Source organism: Elephantulus edwardii, unplaced genomic scaffold (assembly GCF_000299155.1).
Source record: "Elephantulus edwardii isolate Elephantulus edwardi_28Jun2011 unplaced genomic scaffold, EleEdw1.0 scaffold00190, whole genome shotgun sequence".
In the NCBI taxonomy this organism is placed as follows: Eukaryota; Metazoa; Chordata; class Mammalia; order Macroscelidea; family Macroscelididae; genus Elephantulus; species Elephantulus edwardii.
In genome coordinates this window covers 6,376,694-6,399,922 of record NW_006399940.1, presented here as the reverse complement: position 1 = coordinate 6,399,922, position 23,229 = coordinate 6,376,694, and the positions used below count along the sequence as shown (strand labels likewise).

At 38.4% G+C, this 23,229-nt stretch overlaps 1 protein-coding gene and 2 pseudogenes across 1 annotated transcript in view; all 3 read right to left on the bottom strand.

The window, feature by feature from the left end:
* The window catches only part of LOC102845097 (ankyrin repeat domain-containing protein 13C-like), a 99,811-nt gene that overhangs the window by 50,481 nt on the left and 26,101 nt on the right, over positions 1-23,229 (bottom strand). Inside the window, exon 2 of the mRNA XM_006896780.1 lies at positions 3,232-3,273. Coding sequence (XP_006896842.1) covers positions 3,232-3,273 — 42 coding nt within the window. The remainder of the gene's footprint in view (positions 1-3,231; positions 3,274-23,229) is intronic.
* On the bottom strand, positions 13,999-14,509 carry LOC102846319 (annotated as a pseudogene).
* Positions 21,024-21,498, bottom strand: LOC102845908 (annotated as a pseudogene).

The following is a 23,229-nucleotide window of genomic DNA, read 5'->3' as shown; positions in this document are numbered from 1 at the left end:
GATCAAGTGTTCTGGGATTCCCATTCTTCTCAGAGTCAGCCACAGTTTGTTATGATCTACACAGTCAAATGCCTTTGCATAGTCAATGAAACACAGACATTCCTCTGGTATTCCCTGCTTTCAGCGAAGATCGATCTAACATCAGCTACAATATCCTTACAATAGATAAAATCTGGTTGTATGCATCCAGTAAAATAAATAAAATCCACTGCCCTCATGTTGATTATGATTTGAAACTCTTATTCAAGGCTTATGGGATTATAAAATGGTTCAAATGCTATGAAAGGCAGGTTGGTGCTTCCTCAAAAGGCTAAACACAGAAATCCCATATCAGCCACCTATTCCACTGCCAGGAATATATCCCAGGGAAATTAGAACTGAGACATGAATGGAGAGATATACACTTATGTTCATAGTAGTGTTATTTACAATAGCAAGAAAATGGAAACAGCCAAAACGGCCATTAACAAACAAATAAAGTGAGAAATTGTGCTACATCTACACAATGGAATACTATGCAGACCAATGAACAATGATTTTTCATAAAATATAACTTGGGAGAGTCTAGAGAGCATTATGCTGAGTCACATAAGTCCCATAAGGACAAATACTACATAAGACCACATATTGTGAAAATAGCAAAACTAAGCAAGATATATATAAATGTTCAAAAGGAGAAGGGGAAAGGGAGAAAAGGAGTAGAAAAAAGGGAAGCAGGAATCACTGGGATAATAGAGTTTGGTGGATGGAGTAAAGGAATGGGAAAAGTTCAATGGAGACTTGAAAAGATGTGATAATAAAAGGCGTAAATCCATGGCAACTATATAAAATACAATATATGTGAATGATTGTACAAAACACAATGTACATGAATAAAATACAACATATACGAATGATTGTCTAAAACTAAGTACACATATGAAATAAATGATTGTGACTTTCTATAAAAAGAATTTTGCAATGAATAAATCATTGACTGTATAAAACTCTTCTGTTTAATATCCAGCATACAAGCCAATAAAATTATTTGTAAAAAAATTCCTTTTCACTTCGAAGTACCTAGATTTCAGATCTAAATAACAAATCTAGTATTATTGCCTCCTCTTAACTCCAGGGCTTGTTCTTCCATTCCACCTCCCCTGACATTGCCAAAGCCAGGCCTTCATTTTCTTTCACTTCAATTACTTCCACAGCTGCCTGTCTGCTCTCCCACCTCCCACCTTGTTTCCTCAGCTCTAGCCTTCCTGGTTGTCAGACTCCCTCTCACACTGATTCTCTCTGAACATATCCCCCTGGTCATATTCAGCCTCCCTTTTCTGGTGATGTCTGCCCAATTCCTACTGTATGTACCCTCGGTCTATACACAACTGGATTTCTATCAAAAGGAGACCTGGTACAGCTACTGGGGACAGTCGTTGGGTTGTTATTGTTGATTGCCTTTGAGTCGAGGTTGACTCATAATGACTCTATGGACAAAACACCTAGTGCCTTTCCATAGCTATCGTTTCTCCAAGTTCATAGAGTTTCCAGAGGCATGTGGTTTAGGAAGTAGATGCCACTCCTGCTACCAAACCTGTTTTACAACTTGGAGCTCCACCAAACACCGTTCACAATAGGAAACCATACTGGTATTTGATATCCCCATGGCACAAAGTTCAGCATCACAGTAAACCCAGGTTACCTCATACAGCACATTGACAAAGAGTGATGTGCAAAGTGGAAGAATATTCCTGCAGATATAACAGCACTAGTCTCATTTAGCAGTGGTTAAGTATCATTGAGTCGAACATGACTCAGAGTAAGCTTTGCACAAAAGACCTGAACTCCGTTCACTAATTAACATTGTGTGTGTACATTTATAAAAGTAATTGGGTAGTTCTTCAAAAAGTGAAGCATAGAATCTCCTTATAACCTTCAAATCTCAACCATATACAGCCAGAAGACATGAGCACAGGAAGGCAAACAGAAACCTGTATACCAGTGCTTATTACCTCCAAAAGAAGTAAGATCAAAAAGATAAAAAGAATAAAACATTCCACTAACAGATGAATAGATGAAATAGATATGACATATGCATACAAATGACTACTGCTCAGTCATAAAGAGAAATGATGTCTTGATGCACGCTCTACGTAGATGAATCTTGAAAACATACTAGGTGAAATAAGTCAGTTGCAAAAAAAACAAATACTACTATCTCTTATATAAAATAAACAACTACATAGAAACTAAATATTATAAGTAATTATCAAGAGGAGAGGAGGAGAGGGGGAGTTTTTCCTTAGGAAGCATTGTGTTTATGTTGACATTGGTGGAATAATTTGGGAAAGGACAGCAAGAATGAGTGCACAACCTGAAGAAAGTAATGAGTAAAAATAAACTCTAGGCTTAGAGTTTACATGTACAAGTTATTCTATATTAAAAAACCTTATAAAACTGTTCTAGTACAGATTGACTCCAACTTAAAAAGAGATTCTGGTACAATAACTATAATAAATCAGTTCTAACATAAGAATCTTTGTTATTATTGTCTTTGGTGATCATTATCTTTATAAATCCAATCTTTATTCATTTTTGAAGGATGAATGCATTACCTGTAACCTTTCACGCATACATTTAAAAGATACACAAATCTTGTCAAAAGGGCCAATAAATACAGTTTAAACATGCCACAAGCAGACAACTACCCACACTTATAAGTATTAGAAGAATTAAAAGTCCTTAATATCCAAAAAGAAAAGTTCTCTGATATTAAAAATACTTCCTAAATGAAAATTACCAAATTAGGTAAAAAAATAGTTTCAAAGTAATGAAGGTTATTGAATCTCCTGTTTAAAAGGTTTTAAAAAAAAGTATGCTATGTTTGGGAGAGTAGAGGGACAGCACAAGAGAGGAAGACCCTCAATGAGATGGATCAATTTAGTGATTGGGGTAATGGGAGTTTGTCAGAGACAGTGAGGTTGGCACAGGATAGAGCAGGGCTTAGGGATATTGTATATAGGGTAGCTATGAGTCGCAAGCGACTCAATTGCACATAACAGCAACAACAATATGGAAAATGAGAAAATGTGATTTTTTTTCAATTTACTGAATCCATAGTTCAATTAGCAAATAATTAAGTGAATTTAAGAGAAAAAAATCATCTTGGAAATTTTTAAATTTAGTACAGGAAATTTTTAAACTTAGTACATACAAATGAGATGAAACATAAATAAGAAAATATTTACTGACCTTTATTTCCTAACATCACAGCAAGATGTAAAGGAGTGTTCCCTAAAATTTAAAAAAAAAAAAGGCTGAATTAGTAAGGTAAAGAAAATACAAAAGTTTCATTAACAGATTTTAATAAAAATTAAAGATTATAAAAGGTATTGCTTACATGGCAAAATTCTAAGCAAGATTTTGCCATGGTTTCTAAAGACAATATAATCCCATTTCTCCCCTACTCCAGCCCCCAAAAAAGGTAGTCAATTTTGCTTTTACAAATAAATTTCAAACTTATTCTGTTGCTTACTTCTTAGCCTATCTTGCTTATTCAACAAACCAATGAAATACTTATTGTGGATTAAATCCCAGGGTATAAATCAATAAAAAGTAATCTTAGCCCTGTAATTATTCGGACATTTTTAACATGAAAGCAATTATAATTTTATTACTTATGAAAATAAAAAATGGAAAAGTATGGTGAAGACAGAGCATAGGGCTCCTAATTTTACCTATGAAAAGAATTCTATATACTGAAGGCCAGATCACACTGAAATGAACCTTGCAGAATGAGTTTGTTGCCAGTGAAGTCTTTCTGCCTTGCAAAGGGACTTTTCTCCTACTACCAAGAATGACTAAATGAGAGACAAGAAGTTTTCATCTGAGAAAAGTATCAATTAAAAAGCTTCTAAAAGCAAAATATGGAGGAACACATGGATAAACACATGCTCCCTGAAGGGGAAAAAATAAACTTTGGAGTTATAAAGGGATTTAGGCGGGCAGGGACGTCCTGTTTATTCGTAAAGAAAGATAGGGAATTCTGAGACATGAGTTTGCATCGCCAGGGTTATGGGCAGGAAGCTTCCAAATGGAATCTGCTGCAGAGGTTTCTGGGTTAAGAGGCATCACTTACTATGATGTAGGGAACATGTACTATTGCAGCACCCTATAGCTCAAATCTTTCCCCAGACTGTTCCAAGTAATGTTTTCTGCACATGCTCCAGGAAATTGGTTGACACTAGCTGCTGCCACTTCTCTGAAAAAAAAAAGGGGGGGGTATTACTGATAAAACAGAATGTAGAGAAGGTATGTGGGTGTAGGCACTTAATGTTGTTATGTACCATCAGGCCTGAACCAGCCCATAACTGACTATCCAGAGGGTTTTCAGAGGCAGTATAATTGCACTTCCAGATGGATAGGGAGATTTCTCATCTTTCTCCCACGGAGCAGCTGGTTGATTTGAACTGAGTGCCCTGGGTTGGCAGCGCCTCTCCTTATCATTAGGAAACCAGAGCTCTCACAGTTATCAGGCACCAGCTAGTACTGAAAAAGCAGACTTCTACTTTTTTCCGCATCTCAATTACCCTTTGAGAGCTAGCTTTTGGACTCTATACTATATCCTCTGCTTAAGGATTTCATATTCCAATGCTTTATGAGAGTGGGTGGATGCCCCTTCTTTAATAATTGTTTCCTGGGAAAAGGTGCTGACATACCTAATAGAGCAAAACTTCTCTGCTTATGCTAGGGTTAAGAGTATGGAGTGTCCTCCCTGGGCTAGAACCCCTGTAGAACAATTATTGCAGCTTGATATTGCTCTGGTTGTTTTGACACAAAAGAAATGATTGCTTAGAATAGACGGGAACCAATCAGTAGGAGAAGAAGAGTGGAAGTTAAAGGTCCTACCAAAGGAAGAAACCATTTCCTATTCTCTAAGGAGGCGAAACCCCTCCAAATTGTGGGCTAAGGTCAAGAGGTCAGTGTTCCAGTATCTATAGCTAATCTGATCTTACGTTTTTCCCAGACTTGTTCACATAAAAGTAGCGTTCTTTCTGCAGCATGGCTCAAGTCTCTCCTGAGACAGAAATGAGGATGTCCAACAGTGCAGCTGTTTGGGAAAACTACTCCAAAGTGAGTTTAGCTAAGAGTTCTGCTCAGACAGAGTATGAATAACGTCCTCAAGGAACAAGGGACTTTCCTAACCATTTTGAAAGTTCTGCAGTTGGATATTGCTTGACCAAACACACCTACTCTGGCTATTCCAGAGACAATCTTGAGAACAGTAAGGAAAGAATGAGGAATCACAGCTCTCTAGTTAGAAGGGCAATACCATTGGAATAAAAAGTACCAGTAACGATCTGCCAAGGGAACATCTGGTAGAAGAAGAGAGAATGTGCAGATAGATGCTGTTGGTGTGTACCACAGAGTTGGAACTAACCCACAGCTGACATTCCAGGGGGTTCTGAGGCAGTATATCACTTGAGAGCTGACTGCAGATCTATGACTTACAGGAAGGGGTGGTTACAGGCTGCTCCAGCTGGCTAGATTGGTGATGGAAGACAGGAGGAGTCCTTAAGAGATCTTAAGGAAGCAAGCACTAGAATTAGACTGACCATGTGGGCTTTTAGAAACCTGATACTAGGGTGGTGATTGACACTGAGAGGGTAACCTAAGTTTGTATTACCATTGAAAATGCCGTATATATCTAACAGGACTGATTAGAGAAAACGTAACTTTAAACATCACAACAAGATAAAGGTAAACAACCCAATTGCAAAATGGGCACAGGAGGGAGCTCTGGTGGCCTAAAGGCCAGAAGCAGCAATCACAAAGGCATGTGGTTTGAATCCATCAGATGTTCCACTGGAGAAGAAGGGGCAATATCCTGTGCCATTAGGATCTGATTCGAGGGCACACAACAAGTTAAAAAAAAATGGGCACAGGATATGAACAGACACTTCACCAAAGAAGGCATTCAGATGGTGAACAAGTACATGAAGAAATGTTCAAAATCCCTAGCTCTAAGACAGATGCAAATCAAAACAACTATGAGATATTATCTCACTCCAAAATTCAACAGAGCAGCAAACAATAAATGCTGGCGAGGTTGTTGAGAAACTGGAATCCTTATTCACTGTTGGTGGGAGTGTAAAATGGTGCAACCACTAAGGCAGGAAGTATTGACACTTTCTCAAAAAGTTGTAAACAGAAATACCATTTGGGGGGGGGGGGGAAGAAATACCATTTGACCCAGCTATTCCACTACTGAGAATATAACCTAAGAAAATCAGAACTGTCATCCAAACAGTTATGTTTATTGCTGCATTGTTCACAATAGCAAAGAGATGGAAACAAACTCAAGTACCCACCAACAAATAAATGAGTAGAAAAGCTGTGGTATATTCACACAATGGAATACTATACAGAACTGAAAAACAAGGAACTCATAAAATATTATACAAAATGGGTGACCCTGGAGGATATTATGCTGAGTGAAATATCTCAGTTACAAAAGGCTAAATACTGCAAAATGCCACTGTTATAAAACAGGACTGACATGGGGGTTAGGGGAAACTAAGAGGAGATAAATATTATACACTGCATTGAAACAGATGTGGGAAAGAACTGTTTAAAAGGAATATATGATTAGGTATTATTTGCACGAGAACAACAGAGCAAAGGGGATTGGGGTGGGAGGAAGAAATTATGCAATAATGAAAGAATTTTTTTTTTCAAACAGAAAAGCAAAGTGGGGGTGGGTGGGTAGGGAGGAAAACGTGCAACAATGAATGAATTGAAATCCAGGTTCTCTATAAATGGTCATTAAAATCGCAATTAAATTTTTTTAAGTAACTTTAAGAATGTGAGTAAATGCCAGAGATTTAAGGTGATTACTGACCATAACAACATCACAGGTTGTTAGGTGCTGGAGCTGTATATGATTCATAGTGACCCAAAGAACAACAGATCTGAACCCTGTCCTATCCAATGCCATTCTCATCATCTCACACACTTGAGCCCACTACTGCAGTCACTGTATCAATCCATCTTGCTGAGGGTCTTCTTCTTGTTCCCTGACCTTCCACCTTTCCAAGCATCATGTCCCCTCTCCAAGGAAGAGTAAGAACTGAAAAACAAATTCAAGCCTCCAGTTGCAATACTTAGGAATACTATCGGCAAAATCTTGAACGATCCAGGAAACATCAAAAGAAGATGGAGGAAATATACAAAGTCACTGTGCCAAAAAGAATTGGTAAATAATGAAATATTTCAGGAAGTACCATATGATGCAGAACCAACTGTAATGAAGGAATAAGTTCAAACTGCACTATATATTGGCAATAACAAAAAATAAGGCCCCAGGAATCAATGGGATAGAAATTGACATGTCAGATGACAGATGCAGCCCTGGACTTACTCACCAGTCTTTAACAAGAAATTCGCAGGCCAGTCACTTGGCTGACTGGAAAAGATCCATATTTATTACCAAGAAAGGTGACCCAAGAGAATGTGGAAATTATTGGGCAATATCATTAATATCATATCCAAACAGAATACTGCGACTAGCTAGTTCAGTACATAGACAAGAACTACCATACATTCAAGCTAGATTTAGAAATGGTCATGACACCAGGGATAGAACTGCTGATGTCAGATGGATCCTGGTTGAAAGTAAAGAATATCAGAAGAATGTCTACTTGTACTTTATTGACTACACTAAAGCATATGACTTTGTCAAATAACAAAGTATGGCTAACATTAAGAATGGGAATCCCAGAACACTTAATTGTACTCATAAGAAACCTATATCTAGACTGAGGCTACTGTGTGAACAGAGCAAGGGAGCACTGTGTGTTTTAAAATTAGAAATGTGTGCATCAGGTTTGTATCCCTTCTCCATACCTATTTAATTTAATAGCTACTGTATGCTGCGCAAATTATTCAAGAGCTGGAATCTATAAGGAACACTGAAGCATCAGGAATAGAGGAAAACTTATCAATAATCTTCCATATGTGGTGATGTAATCTAGCTTGCTCAAAGTGCGGGCTTGAAACACTTGCAGCAGGTTAAATACTACAGCCTTCAATATAGGTTGCATCTCAACATCAAGAAGACAAAAATTCTCACCACTGGACCAATAGGCAGCATCATGTTAGATAAGATTTAAACTGTCAATGATGTACTTTACTTGAGTCCAAGTCTATATTACCACTTATTACCAGCAGTCAGGAGATCTGGAAATGTACTGCACTAGTAAAGTCTGTAGTCAGGGATACTGTCAAATTATTGAGGAGCAAAGATGTCAATTTGAGGACTGAAGTGTTCCTGATTCAGGCCATGGTCTTTTCAGTCGCTTGATACACACTGGAGAGTTGGACAGTGAATAAAAATGACAGAATTATTAACACTTTAACTGTGGTGTTAGAAAAAAGTGCTGAGTATCCCATGGACTGTCAAAAGAACAAACAGATACGACTTTGGGGAAACTGCAGCCAGAGTGCTCAATGGAGGCAAAGATGATGAAACTTTGTCTCATATAGTTTGGGCATGTTACTAGGAGAGGTTATTCCTTGGAGAGGAAGAGGGTTTTCCTTGGAGAGGGACATCATGCTTGGAAAGGTAAAGGGATGGCAAAGGAGAGAAAGATCCTCAACAAAGAGGACTGACAGCGTGACTACAGTAATAGGTTTCAGTGTGTCAGAGATTATGAAGATATCACAGAATAGGACAAGGTTACTATCTGTTTTGATAGGATGCCTATGAGTCATACTTCACAGCACCTAATGATAGCAATAACAACAGTAACATGTCCAAAGTATATTAGTTGTTTTGGAAGTTCATTGGATCTTCAGTGCTTTTCTTCAATAACACAACTCAAAGACATCAATTCTTCTTCTGTTATCCTTATTCATTGTACAGTTCTCAGAGGCATAGCAAGTGACTGAAAAGACCATGGACTAAATCAGGAATACCTGAGTCTTCCTCAAATAATCCAGGCTCTGGTTTCAGTTCAACATTTTCCAGTAAGGTTTGCCTCGGAGCACCTGAAGAGCTTCTCCTTCAAGCACCCAGGAAGAACAGCAAAAACCTTTAACTGTGGCCTTTATTTCTGGGCTCCTCTCTGCTTATACCTTGCCACAGTTTCTCCAGAACAATGTCACAGTCTTTCTACAACCAGGGTCTCACTCTCCCCAGGGCTTTGCTCTGGTCTCCCTCAAGCGTTGCCTTCTCAAGTTTTGTTCTCCTCAAGTCATGCTGCCCCGTGTAGGAAGCACTCTTTCTCGTATCCTCGTCCCACAGCTCTTGATAATTTGCAAGACCATACTGATTTGCAAGATCATGTGTCTGCAGTTAAGGTATCTGGAGACCAGAGAAGGCCAACTGTAATGGCGAAAAAAGCCAACTTTTAGGTTAACACCATAAAGGCGCAACGGTAATAAAGGAAGCTGAAGCTGCACTGAAGGTAGTGGCAAAAAATGAGTACCCCATAATCGATGGGATACCAATTACCTTGTTTCAACTTACAGATGCAGCTCTCGATATGCTCACCAATCTATGAGAGAAAATGTGGAGGCTAGATACTTGGCCAACTACCTAGAAGAGATTTATATTTGTTCTCATTCCCAAGAAAGGAAATTATTGAACAACAGCAATACTATCACTTGCAAGAAAATATTGCTGAATATCACCCAAAACCATCTAGAACAATTTATTAACAGAGAACTGCTAGATGTTCAAGATGGGTTTAACAGAGGCCATGGCACGGGAATATCACTGTTGATGTTAAATAGGTGAAAGCAAAGAATACTCAAATAATGGGCACACTCAGGGTAAGCAAAAGTCACAGAAGCAAGATATTATCTATCTTGCTTCCTTTTTATCAAACAGCAAACTTGGGTCATATTAGGGTTGACAGGGGTAGGTTGCTTTTTGCTAGGTTTCCTTAAGGCAGCTGTGAGGCCTATAACCAGCAGAAGCAGAACAGGTCTCTTCACAGAGGAAGAGGATTTCCTTTTTTCTGTAAAGTGAATGCAACAGGACTAAGCAAATAAAACAAAATTCAAAATCAACTAGCAAAGGAATATTCTGCATTACATGACTTTCCAACTCAAAAACAATGAGTTTGGGTGAGTTGGTGTTCTCCCCTAAAGGTTCAAATCTTTTATTAGCCCTAGGTAAAGATCACTTCCTTCTAACAGTCTTTCTCATTTGACTTGGGAATATTTCCCTGTCTACAGCTGAAGGGGTGGCTAGAACAATGGTATAAGAACCTTCCCATGAGTTTTACAGATCCTCTCATGTGGCCTTCTTTATTATGTATGTATTTTACTTTATTTATTTAGTAGGGTCTATTTATTAGGTTGGAAGACAAAGCATTATAGTTCTCTGATTCAGGTAAACTCTGATTCTATATTTTATAAAAGAATATTATATCTTCCCTGGATAGACCTCTAGAGACTAGTGCTCTGGATCTATCAGACTATCACTGGTGACAAGGGTATCTAAGGAGTTAAGTTTAAGTTAATGAGGAAGGTCTGGTGGTCTAATGGGTAAGAAGTTGCACTGCCAGACCAAAGAGAGGTGTTTCAAATCCCACAGCTGTGGGTCGAATGGAAGATGGGCAGTTTCCTCCAATACAACTTGCAAAAAAATCCACTGGAGGGTCAGTTATGAATTGATTCTAACTTGATAGCCCATAACAAGTTGAAGCTTATCCTTTAGCCTGGCTCCTATTATAAAAATCATTTAATATTCTGCCCAAAGCATCTTTAAGTATATAGCAACTCAAGGTTTGAATTTGTTCTTCAGTTCCTCGAGCTTAAGAAATGCTGAGCAAGTTCAGCCCATTTGATTTTCTGACTCCATTTCCTTGAATATTTCATTGTATTATTTTCGTCTTCCCACGCTGCCTTTTGAAATCTTCTGTTCAGCTCTTTAATGTCTTGAATTCTTTCCTCTGCTTTGGCTTCTCAGTGCTCTAGTGCAATATTCAGAGTCTCTTCTGACATTCATTTTGGTCTTTTCTTCCTTCTCTGTCTTTGTAATGACCTTTTGCACTCTTCCTGTATGATACTCTTGATATCCTCCCACAACTCATCTGGTCTTCGCTCACTGTTGTTTGAAGATTAAGTATTATTTAGGGAGCACTGGTGTCATACACCATAGGGAATTGTGATGTTTTCCCAAAGTGGGTGCCTCCCTGGCGGGTTCAAAGCCATCAGTAACATCATCAGGAAGAAATAAGGGCACTCTCCTATCAGACAGACAGCCTCCAAAGACCCATGGAAGGGTCACCTGTGAGTTGGTTTCAGCTCAAAAGCAATGAATGAAGTTTTTTACGTTCAGAATTATAGTGCCACTTGTAAAACAGGACTGACATCGAGGTTCAGGGGAGAATGAGAAAAATGGGATAAATTACTTTTACTGAAACCTTGAAGCAGATGAGGGAGAAAACTGTTTAAAAGGGATATGTGATTAGGTTTTACTGTATGACAGGAGTTCAAAACGAAGGCTGCATAGTGGAGTGGACCTTGGGGGAGGGACTGTAAAACAATGAAAGACTTTTTCTTTTACTTTTCTAAGAGAAGAGTGTACTGGGAGGGGCAGGAGGAAAAGTACAACAATGAATGAATGGAAATCCAAAGTCTCTGTAAATTTTCATTAAAATTAATAATAATGAAAAAAATTTAAAACATACAAACAAAAAAACTCTTTCTCTTTAAATATCTCCTTTTTGTGAGGTTTTACAAATGAGTAATATTCTGGGTGCCACACCTAGTTGTCACTATAGCATATGTTTTAAGTGGCTGTCAGAAAGCTGTTTTTCTTGGTTGCAAATGCCTTTCTTCTGTGGTTTAGGGCTTGTTCTTGGAGCTCTGGTTTATTTTATTACTTTTTATGGAGTTTGAGAGCAATTAAAGAAAACCACACCTATAGAAAACAATGCACTTGGTTTACTTGTCTTTATTTTCCCTTCAATAAATACACAAAATACCAGTCTCTCATTAAAGTTTTGTAAAAATTAAAAAAAAATGTAAACCACTTCACTTTTCTTTTTACATGTATTTCCTCGAATTACTGAGGTAAATGTCATTCTTCTCACTTTTTTCAACTTTTCTATATATACTTTCTTCTTTTTTGTCCCAAAAATTCCATTTTAACAGCTCTTAGTATATCCTCTCCCATTGTATAATCAGCTATACACATGTCTTCGAACCTATGTCATTCCTCTTTGTAACAACTCAGAGCTTAATCCCACTGGTGTCAACGTAGAATGCACTCAAACTGGTGAGAGACAAGTCAATTCAAATCATGCTGATCTATCTGCTTCCGTCCAAACTCAAACTTGAGCAGAAGAGACACAGATCATCGGCTACATTCCTGCCAGCATGACTGATTGAAAAATGCTCTTATAATTGGCTTGGCCATTGTTTCCAATAGACAATTGAGGGTTTTGCTAGTTAAACTAGTTTTCATTGAGTTCATTTTGTTTTCTACATTGAAAAGTTTTCTAACAAAATGGATAGAATAAATGTAATAGGACAACTGCTTAATAATGTAAATCAATGAAGAAAATTTTTAGTAAAATATCATTTGGCCAAAGATCTTCCATAGATATTTTCTTTTAAAGACAGGAAAGAAGACAAACAAGTACATAATGCTTTAACATTTAACACATCTTTCTCATCCATTTTCATTTGATTCTCTCAACAACCCTGTGAGGTAGGCAGCACAAATCATTCAATAGATAAGGACCATGACTTTCAGAGTTAACTGACACACCCGAGATTCTAGTCTATACATGACTTATATTAAAATCAGTCTTTGGGCAAACTCTGGTGGTCTAGTGGCAAGAAGCTGCACTGCAATCCCAGCGGTGAGCAGTTCAAATCCACAAGATGCTTTGCTGGAGAAGGAGGAACAATCTCCTCCTGTGCCAGTCAAATCTGATTTGACGGTACACACACAAATAATAAAACTTTTTAAAAAAATCAGTCTTTGGCCTAAAATCTCAGCATCCCCTCACACTTGTCCTAACTACTTCACAGGGAGAGTGAAGATAAAATTAATTCAAGGCTAGAAAAATATTTTTAGTAAAATGCACTATATATTACTATCCACAAAGTATGATCTCCCATGATGTATATACGGTTCATTCTTATTCTGATTCTAGCTTAGATAAGACATACACCCAAAATTTTCTATTTGCCTCTCTTCTGTGCTCACTTATATAAATTTCATATGGGTAAGGAACAGTGTGATCTTGTTTTAATTTATACCAATTATAATCAGGATAACTGTTGTTAATAGTAAATTAAAAAATAATTCAGCAAGGCCAATGTACAACTAGAACCCACTGAAACATACAGTAAGCAAGGCAACACTATCAGGTAGCATGATTGCATAGAAGGGAAATGTGGTGTCAGGATTCAGATCGGCACACACAGTTATCTAAGGGAAAGTAGTGTCAATGGCAAAGAAGTTATCCATTCTTCATTATATCAACAAGGGCAAAGGATTTGTAGAAATCAATGCAAAAGCATCTATCACACAGATCTCCCCAGCTGCCTACAGGGAATATCAACAAGAGTGCCACTTTCATTTTAAAGAATAACTGTACCTGTGCTTATAGCCTGAACTATACCAAGGACTACCTCCATGCTAAATATCCCTGGTTAAAATACAACCATTATTATCATTCCTATTCAGAGTGGCAAACAGAATGGTTTTTAAGGTCATGAAATTATTTAGATGACTGTATACTGAGGTGGTGTTTGGTGGGTTGTTTGTTTTTATTTTTGGTTTTCAAGACTGACTCTGGTTTTCTCCCAAAAGAAGTTATATGGAGTTTTTACTGGTGATTCTAAGTATAAATTTGTAACAATTAAAGTGTGATGAGTGCATTTAATATATTAAAAATTTCATAACATCTGTTCAGAAAAGATTATATACTATACAAACTATTCAAGTCATACAAAACCATTTTTCTGTGCCTTTTCAACTTGAGAAGAATCCTACTCGGCACGCTTCTCCTCCTGAGGTGGTTCTTACTGAGCAAACTTTGTTTTCAATTTTTATTTCCTTCTACCACCACATCATATTTTTCTTTCATTTCTGCCAATTCTAGGTGAAGGAGTTCTATTTCTGGATTTTCTGGGGTTGCAGCTTCCTTAATGATGCTTTTAAAAGCTATCCAGATCCTTTTCCGGTTCATACGCATGATGATCGGGAGTTCATACGTCTGTATGACATGTGCCACCTTCTAACCTTCTTACGACGGAGGCACACTACCCATCTGACATGAAAAAAAAAAAAGCTATCCAAAGCATTATTAGGTTTCTCTGTTTCTTCACAGAAGGCTACCAACACCTCTGTCAGCGTGTCCGGCACCCCTGACTTCTCCAAGTACCTCGGGAACTTTTAGTGCTTTGAGTCGGCAGCTTTGTAATGGGGACATAATGGCAGCGGCAGTAGTGGAGATGGCACGGAGACACTGGCCGGCAGGCTATGGCCGACTCCATGCATCTACATATACTTTCAAGTTTGATCTTTGCTCTCTTTCTTATTCTAAAACAATCAAATACTCTATTTTAGGACAAAATTATTCTCATTATCCTTTATAAGAATTTATTACTGGTTCTATCATCCTTTTACTTGGTCACAGAGACCTGCACAAACTTTTCATATGTTTTTTACAGTCCATCCTAGATGCAAATTTTACGTTTCCCTGCAATTACCATTTTACACCTGAAAGAGAATCTAAAACGTAGAGGAGAACAAAGAAGGTCAATGCCATGTTAAACAAAAACTTGTCAGTCTTACCTTTCATGGCAACAGCAACCAGGGGATATACTGGCATGTTAGCTTTCCCTCTGAAAGCAGACAGACTCCACCAGGGATCCATCAGCAGTTCCTCGGAGTAGTCTGCCTCTGCTACTAAAGGAGGATTTTCTGCTGTACTTGGCTGATGGAGTGGATCCATGGTATATCCTGCTTTAGGACAGTCCAGACACTCCCCTTTCAAGTTATTGAGCCTTCTGCAATAATTGTTTCAGGGGGAGCTGACCAGGTCTATCAAGTCTTAGGACAATGCTGGTCCTACTCACTGGGGGGTGTTGGAGCACAAGGCAGTTGCCAACATCTGAGCCTGCTTAACAAGTAAGTCACTGATCGTTCTTATTCTCTATCACCCTATCTTGGATGTTACAAACCTTGAACTCTCTTCAACAAGTCCCAAATTTAGAGTCTAGGAATTTAAACCAAGCTTCTTCTGTTTCCTCTGTAAATCAGGTGCTGATTAGCCCAACAACAGGATCCTATTAGTAGTCAGTAAGCTACTGAATTGGGAGTCTGTGTTAGTCTATTTTCTCACTTCCAGTTAAACAGCTGAGTTAACCTTTCATCTTTTCAATTAATGATTTCATTCACCTTAGCATACACTAAGCAATTGTGTACACATATGCAAATCTCTTCAAGAACTCAAGAATCAGATGTCTTCCTTTTTCTTTCTTGCTCTCTGTATTATACTCTCATCTTTTGACAGCACTGGGCACAGCCCTTACTCCAAAAAGAAATATTTTATAATGAGGTTAATTACTACTCACTTCATCTGTGTATGTTTTAGCCTTTGCTTTGATTTGATCTTTCTCACCAGTGGAACATCAATGTGAAAGTACTATCTCAGCATTGTCCCAGGTTAGGTTAAAATAAGATTCCATTTTTGGAACTGTATAAATATCTCCAAATTGCCAGTTTTTCCCTACCAAAACTAAAAAAAAAAATAATAAATTCTGCATTTCTCTATCAAAATCAATCCAGCATCATGATGCACAAAATTCACGCACACCCGTTACAGCACAGATTGCTGTCTCTAAGATTACTCACTCTCTGCTGTCCAACTATAACTGACTCCTAGGGGACCGTTTAGCAGGTTTCCAAGCCTGAAATCAGACAGGTAGAGACTGTCTTTCTCCTAGGAGGCACCAGTAAATGCAAATGGCTAGAGAGTCATGGCCTTTTGGTTACTAGGGCTAACTCCATACAGACTGCCAGCACTAAAGCCCCCTTTTTTGTGTTATTCAGTTGGATGGATTTTGACAAATACATCGTGTTCTTTTCTTTTTACGCCACACTAAAAGTGAAGTCTAAATATTTTTCAAACTCCCTATAACTGAGTAAAATAAGAAGTGAACAGTAATGTAAACAGTATTAATATTAGTTCATCAAGTTAACAAATGAATCACCAAAAAATACAAGCTGTTAATATAAGAAATGAAGTGGAGAGAGAAGAGTAGAACCTAACTTTCTACTTCCTGGGAAATCTAAAACTGCTAAAAATATTCAGTCTGGGGTTGGGGAGTGTTGTTTTTGGGTTTTCTTTTTTAAGTTATGCTTAATGGGAGTAAAGAGCTTGTAGAAGAATGGAAAATAGGGAAACTGAGAAGATGAGTAAAAACAACCAAAGAGAACTTGAAGAATCCTAAACAAAAGGGGTTAAATGTAGCTTTTCCAATTCTCAGGGATTCCAGACTTTCTGGAGCCATGGAGGATAGATGAAAACCTGAAACTACTGCCCAGAGATGTCTTTAAATCTTTTGCCAAAAATATTCCCTTGCCATCTTCTTAAAAATGAACAAAAGTCTAATTTAACTAGTTTGAAAAGGTCTGCTCTGACCATTATACTCTTTTGAGAACTAGCTCTATGAGATCAAACTGACAACAGTAACCCAAAAGATTAAGACTCCTAGGAAGCAGTGAGTATATGGAAACTAAGAATAAATAATTAGGAGGGTAAGAATGTAATGAAGGTCATGAAATTTTCACACACAGAAATTAAAGTGTTGTATACAGTCCCATTAAAAAAAATTAAGAAATAAATAAGTAAAGGGATCTGAAGATCATGCTCATTCCAGTACCATTTAGAACTCTAGTAATTCTAGAATCCACCAGTGTTAAGTCAGGGCGACTCAAAGTCCTGAATGAAGGCTAAAACAAATTTTGGGACTAAGTATAGAAACTCCGTTTCAGTACTAAGAGTTTTACCAGCAATTTGACAAAGTATTTTTATCTCTGTTGAATTATTAAAATAGATCGAATTTGTTTAAAAATGTAAACTATATATGCTAATGTTACAACTATTAGTAATTTCAATAGTCTATCACATCAACAGATCTAATGAAGAACAAAATTACATGGGACTTTAAAAAAAATCAAAATCCAACAAAGCATTATCATTAAATAATTATTAAGACAGTATATACAGTTTAAAATTAGTCTTACACATCTTCACTTAATGTCTGAATATTAAGTTTGGATTCACTTCGTATGAAAACATCTTCCATTACAATTTATCAAGACCAAAAGTAGTCATAAATTATAAATGCTGAAAACTGGTGAGAAACAAATATTCAACAACTATGCCAAAAACAATGTTTTTACTTTAGACTGTCATTCTTAATTCTCATGCTTCTATTCTAGTTAAAGCTTCTATCATCTTTTACTTGAATATCTACAGATCTCCCTGCCTCTAGTCTTGCTACTGGATTAACAATTTTAGAACAAAAATGTAATGTGCTACTTCTTAAAAGATGGTATTCTTAAATAAATTTTTTCAACAAGATACAAAGTTCCTGATTATGAGTCTTTACCTTCTTTTCTTCTCTTACTTCCTAACTCTTCCTAGTCTCATACTGAATTCCAAAAATTAATACCTCAGTAAGTCCTCAAATATTTACATTTTCAAAAATGTTTCTCTTCCACATGCTTGGTATATGATCAGTGCTCACACTCCAAGGCTCAAGTTAAACATCATCACTTTTTTTCTTAATTGGTTTACATACAATAATTTGTTTACATTATGGTTAATTCATGTACATCATGTTTTATAGTTTTTCATATACAATGTTTCATATAATCATTCATAAATACTGTTTTATAATTATGTATGCCTATTATTACCCTATCTTTTAGAGTCCCCTCTTTCTTCAAACTGCCCAACCCATTCCACCCACTAAACTCTACTACCCTAGCAATTTCCACTCTTCACATTTTCCATCTCCTTCCCTCTACCTTCATCCACTTTTGGAAATTTATGAACTCTGGTGGCCAAGCTATGGTTGCAAGCTGCACTGCAATCTTGAAGGCACAGAGTTCAAATCCACCAGCTGCTCTGTTGGAAAAAGATGGGTAATCTCATCCCTTATGATTAACTGCCTCTGAAAACTGCAGATCAGCAATGGGCTGATATTGACTTCTCAGAAAACAACATCTGCTACTGTTGTTATGTGCCACTGAGTCACCTGCCATTCAGAGATCCTATATACTAGGGCTCCAAAGCTTGCCCTAACTTGAGCCAAACTGTCTCCAACACAGTTAACCCCATTATCCGTTACTGTGTTGTTCCATATCATCCGGATCTTCCTCTCCTGTGCTGTTCCATCCACCCTTCCAAGCATGTGATGTTCCTTTCCAAGGACTGGTCCCCATCTGACAACGTGCCTAATGTATGTGAGATAAAGCATCAAAATCCTTGCCTCAAGGAGCAGTTTGATTCCACCCTCTCCAGGACAGACCTGTTTGTTCTCTTGAAAGTCCATGGTATGTTCAATACTCTTCTCCAGCACCACAACTCAAAGGTATTGATTCTTCTTCTATCATTCTTAGTAACTGTCCAGCTCTCTAATGAATAGCAAGTAACTGTAAAGACCATGGTCTGGATCAAGAGCACCTTAAGTCTGTAGATTGATATCACTGCTTTTCAGTACTCTGGAAGAGGTCCATGACGGCATATCTTCCCAATGCAATTCGTCTTTTGATTTCCTGACTGTTGGTGTCAAGAGTGTTGATTATAGAAACAAGCAAGATGAAATTGTTAAAAATTTCAATCTCTTCTCTATCATGATGCTGCCAATTGGCCAACTGATGAGAATATTTTCTTGATGCTGAGCTTCAATCAGTGTTAAACACTGCAGTTGACATTCTATAGTAAATGCCTCAGGTCCTCCTCAGTTTTAGCAAGCAAAGTTGTATCATACGCATAATGTAGGTTCTTGATAAATATTCCTCCAATCCTGACACTACATTCCTCCTCATAAAGTGTGGCCACCCCAATTATCTGTTTCACATATAGACTGGAAATATATGTATTCCTGTCATACATCTTTCCTGATTTTGAACCATGCAATGTTTCACTACTCCCTTCTGGTCCAAGTGTAGGTTTCACATGAGCACAATTAACTATTTTGGGATTCCCATTCTTCTCAAGATTAGCCACAACTGGTTATGATCCACACTGTCAAATGCTTTTGCTAAGTCAATAAAACATAGACATTCCTCTGGTACATTCTGCTTTCAGCTAAGATACATCTAACATTGGCTATAATGTCCCTAGTGCCACTGCCTCTTGTGGACCCAGCTTGTACATTTGGCAGTTCTCTGTTAATGTACCATTCTAGCCAGTTTTAGATAATCATCAGCAGGATTTTGCTAACGTGTGATATTAGTGACACTATTAGATAATTTCCACACTCTGTCAGATCATGTTTTTTTGGAATGGGAATACAGAACTCTTCCAGTCAGTTGGCCAGGGGGTTTTCCTTGACACACCTCGTGAGTGTCTTCAGGGTTGCATCCATTTGTTGAAGTATGTCAATTAATATGGCATCAACTCCTGGGATTTGATTTTATTGATTGATTGATCGATTGCCAATTCTTTCAGAGCAGCTTGAACTTCTTCATCACTATTGTCTTTGTATCATATGTTGTTGAAATTCTTCTGTCAACTAATTCTTTTTGGTACACTATGTATACTCCTTCCATCTTCTTTTGACGTTTCCTGGGTCATTCAACATTCTGTCCTCAGTATTCCTAAGTATTGTAACTTAAGGCCTGAATATGTTCTTCAGTTCCTTCAGCTTAAGAAATGCCAAACAAGTTTGTCCCTTTTGACTTCCTGACTCCGGCTCTTTACACATTTCAAAGCACTTTGCTTTGTCATCCCTTTGAAATCTTCTATTCAGCTTCTTAACGTCTTTTTTTCCCTTTGCTTTGACTTCTCAGTGTTTTGGTGCAATATTCAGAGTCTCTTTACACATCCATCTTGGTCTTTTTCTTCCTTCTCTGCCTTTATAATTACCTTTCACACCCTTCAAGGATTTCCTCCCACAGCTATTCTGGCCTTTGCTCATTAGTGTTTAAGTCCTTAAATCCATTCCTGAGATAGTTTTTTAATTCAGGTAAGAGAAACTCAAAGTCAAACTTTGGTTCTTGTGGATTTGATTGGATTTTCTTTAGCTTTAGTTTGAATCTGCTTATGAGTAGTTGATGGTCTGTTCCACAATCAGCACCTGGTCTAGTTTTCACAGCTGATATTGAGCTTCTCCTGCAATTTTTTCCACAGATGTAATCAATTTGATTCCTGTGTGACTATAAGGTAAAATCCATGCATATAGTCACCATTTCTGTTTCTTAGAAAGGTATTTGCAATGACTAAATCATCAATTATACAGAATTCTATCATTCCATCTCCAGCCTCATTTCTGTCACCATGTCCATGTTTGCCAACTACCAATCCTTCTTCCCTGTGTTCAACTTTTACATTTCAATTACCCATTATTATTATCATTATTAATGCATCTTGGTTACAAATTTGATCAATTTCCAACTGCAAAAGTTGGTAGAAGTCATCTATTTCCTCCTACTTTGGCTCTGTTCAATGTTGTATTAACAGATCTTCCTTGGATGTGTGTAGATATCATCCTGTTGCTCACAATGTTATTTCAAGATGGACCTAGAAATGGTCTTTTCTTCCTTAGGCAATACATACCGTTAGCGAGATGGGGAAAGGAGAGAGAGAGACTGGGCTGTCTTCGTAAGTGGTAGTATTTTCCATAGGCTGTGTCCTTTTTACTCTTTCGCTGTCACGGTTTGCTCTGAATTCATAGCCTCGATGTCCCTGGGCCTTGATGTAGAACTAGGGCCTCCGTGGCCACAGGGTTCTCCTTGGAGGATCAGGCAGCCTCAGTATTACTGGGTTTTGAGTCTAAAGCTGGGGCCTGGTCACTTTTCGTTTCCTGGGTGGTGGGGGCTGCAGGAGCCTCAGTCTTTTGGGGTTCCCCTTACTCCTTGCTCCTGTCATCCACTTTAGAGGGCACTGTGGCATTGGCCTTGGCATTGGTGGCCTCGGGCACTTTGGGAGCATCCCCTTGGCAGGCTCCCTTTTGGCCTCCAGCTGCCTCCTCGGCTTCTCGGGCTCAGCCTTCAGGGCGTCTTCTTTGGCTCCTTAGACATCCTTGTCACCTTCCTTCTTCTCTTCGGTCTTGTTCGCAGTGTCCTGCGCGCCATTCTCTGGTTTCGCCTCTTTGCTCTCCTTCACCTCAGTGGTGTCCACAGCTGCCTGGGTCTTATTCTCCTTCTGGGTTGTATCCTCGTCGGCCCCTGTCCCCTCAGCCTTCTTGTCCTTGTCCTTCTCGTCCGTTCACACTGTACCCCTTCTTCCTGCTCAGCTTGCCTCCCATCACGGAGACTGGCTTTGAGTGCCTCTGCCACCCAGGTGTGCCCAATGTCGCCTTGGGACCCTGGTCACTGGCATCGTCCACCTGGCTGTGGACAGCTGGTCGAGTTGCTCTCGCAGCTCCACGACCGAACCCCAAGCAAGGACCGAGTGTGAGCACTGCCACTGGCGCCGCTGCCTCCAAAGATGGTCTTTTTAACGATGAATGAGGCCCCATTTTTCCTCATCTATGTCTGATTCAAAATGTCCCACACCAACCCATTTCATTGTGCCAATGCCTTGTTGTTGTTGTTGTCAGATGTCGTCAAGTACAACTCACTGCGACCCTAAGAACAAAAGATCTGAACCCTGTTCTATCGTGAACCATCCTCCCACTTGCTGAAACACGAGACTCACTGAAGCAGTCACCATGTCAATACACCAGTTGAGGATCTTTCTCTCCTTCACGGACCCTCCACTCTTCCCAAAATCCTGCCATTCTCTGAGGAACAGCACTTCCTCACAACATGCCCAAAGTAAGTGAGGCAAAGGAGAAGGAATGAAAAGCTGCAAAGAGACACTAGTGATTGAAAAGTGAAATGTGAGAAGTATTTCTCTCTCCATACCTATTCTATCTGTATGCTGAGCAAGTTACCTGAGAAGCATCATTCTTGTCTCCAAAGAGCACACTGGCTGCACCCTCTCTAAGACATATCTGTTCATCAAATATTACTCTAAATCTGAGCGTACAAATTAAGAGTAGGGAGAAGGACGAGCCATCCGCTTCTGAAATCCAAATCCCTGTGTGTAATAGAGCACACTTAGATCAGATTAGCAGATATGACACTGGAGGCTGCCTTGGTATTGTTTTTTCATGATTAGTAATTTTTATTTTTTTTTTTCATTTTGACCAGTCAAGAGATTAGTCTTTTCACAGGTCAAAATCTGGTTTTGCTGCTCTATATTTTATGGTTGTTTTCAAATCAATACTTTTAGTTCTTCTACTATATCATTCAACTTTTTAATAGCCTCAAATTGGATAAAGTAAGCAAACTAACTTGTTCTCTCTAATTTCTTGATATATTCTCACACATATTAGCCATTTTTTTAAATGTGTAATTTTAGTAATAATTTCTAACAATGACTGCAGCAATGAGCTCAAGAGTGTCAGAGATTGGGAGGACGGCACAGGATAGGGCAGGGCTTAGATGTGCTGTTCACAGAGTTGCTATGAGTCGTACTTGGCTCAATGGCACCTAGCAACAAAAACAATCAAAGAATACAACTCAACATTACTTTGGTTCTCTGAAACCCTGAGGTTCACTTTAATGCTCAAGTCAATCAATGTCAATCAATACCCATGGCAGCTTCAGACAAGAAATCAAAAGATGTGTTGCACTGGGAAAACCTCCTGTGTTATTTTTTAATTTATTATTAACTTCAATGAAAATTTACAGAGACTTTGGATTTCCATTCATTCATTGTTGTACTTTTCTCCCTTCCCAACCCTCTCCCCTAGCACACTATCCTTTTGGAAAAGTAAAAGAAAGATTCTTTCATTGTTTTACAATCCCTCCCCCCAGGTCCATTCCACTATGCAGTCTTCGCTCTGGACTCCTGTCATGACAAAAATACCTAATCACATATCCCTTTTAAACAGTTTTCTCCCTCATCTGTTTCAATGCAGTATACGTTATGGGCAATCTCCTTTCAAGCTGTTAAGTGCCTCTAGTAACCTGCTGGAGAGTCAGCAATG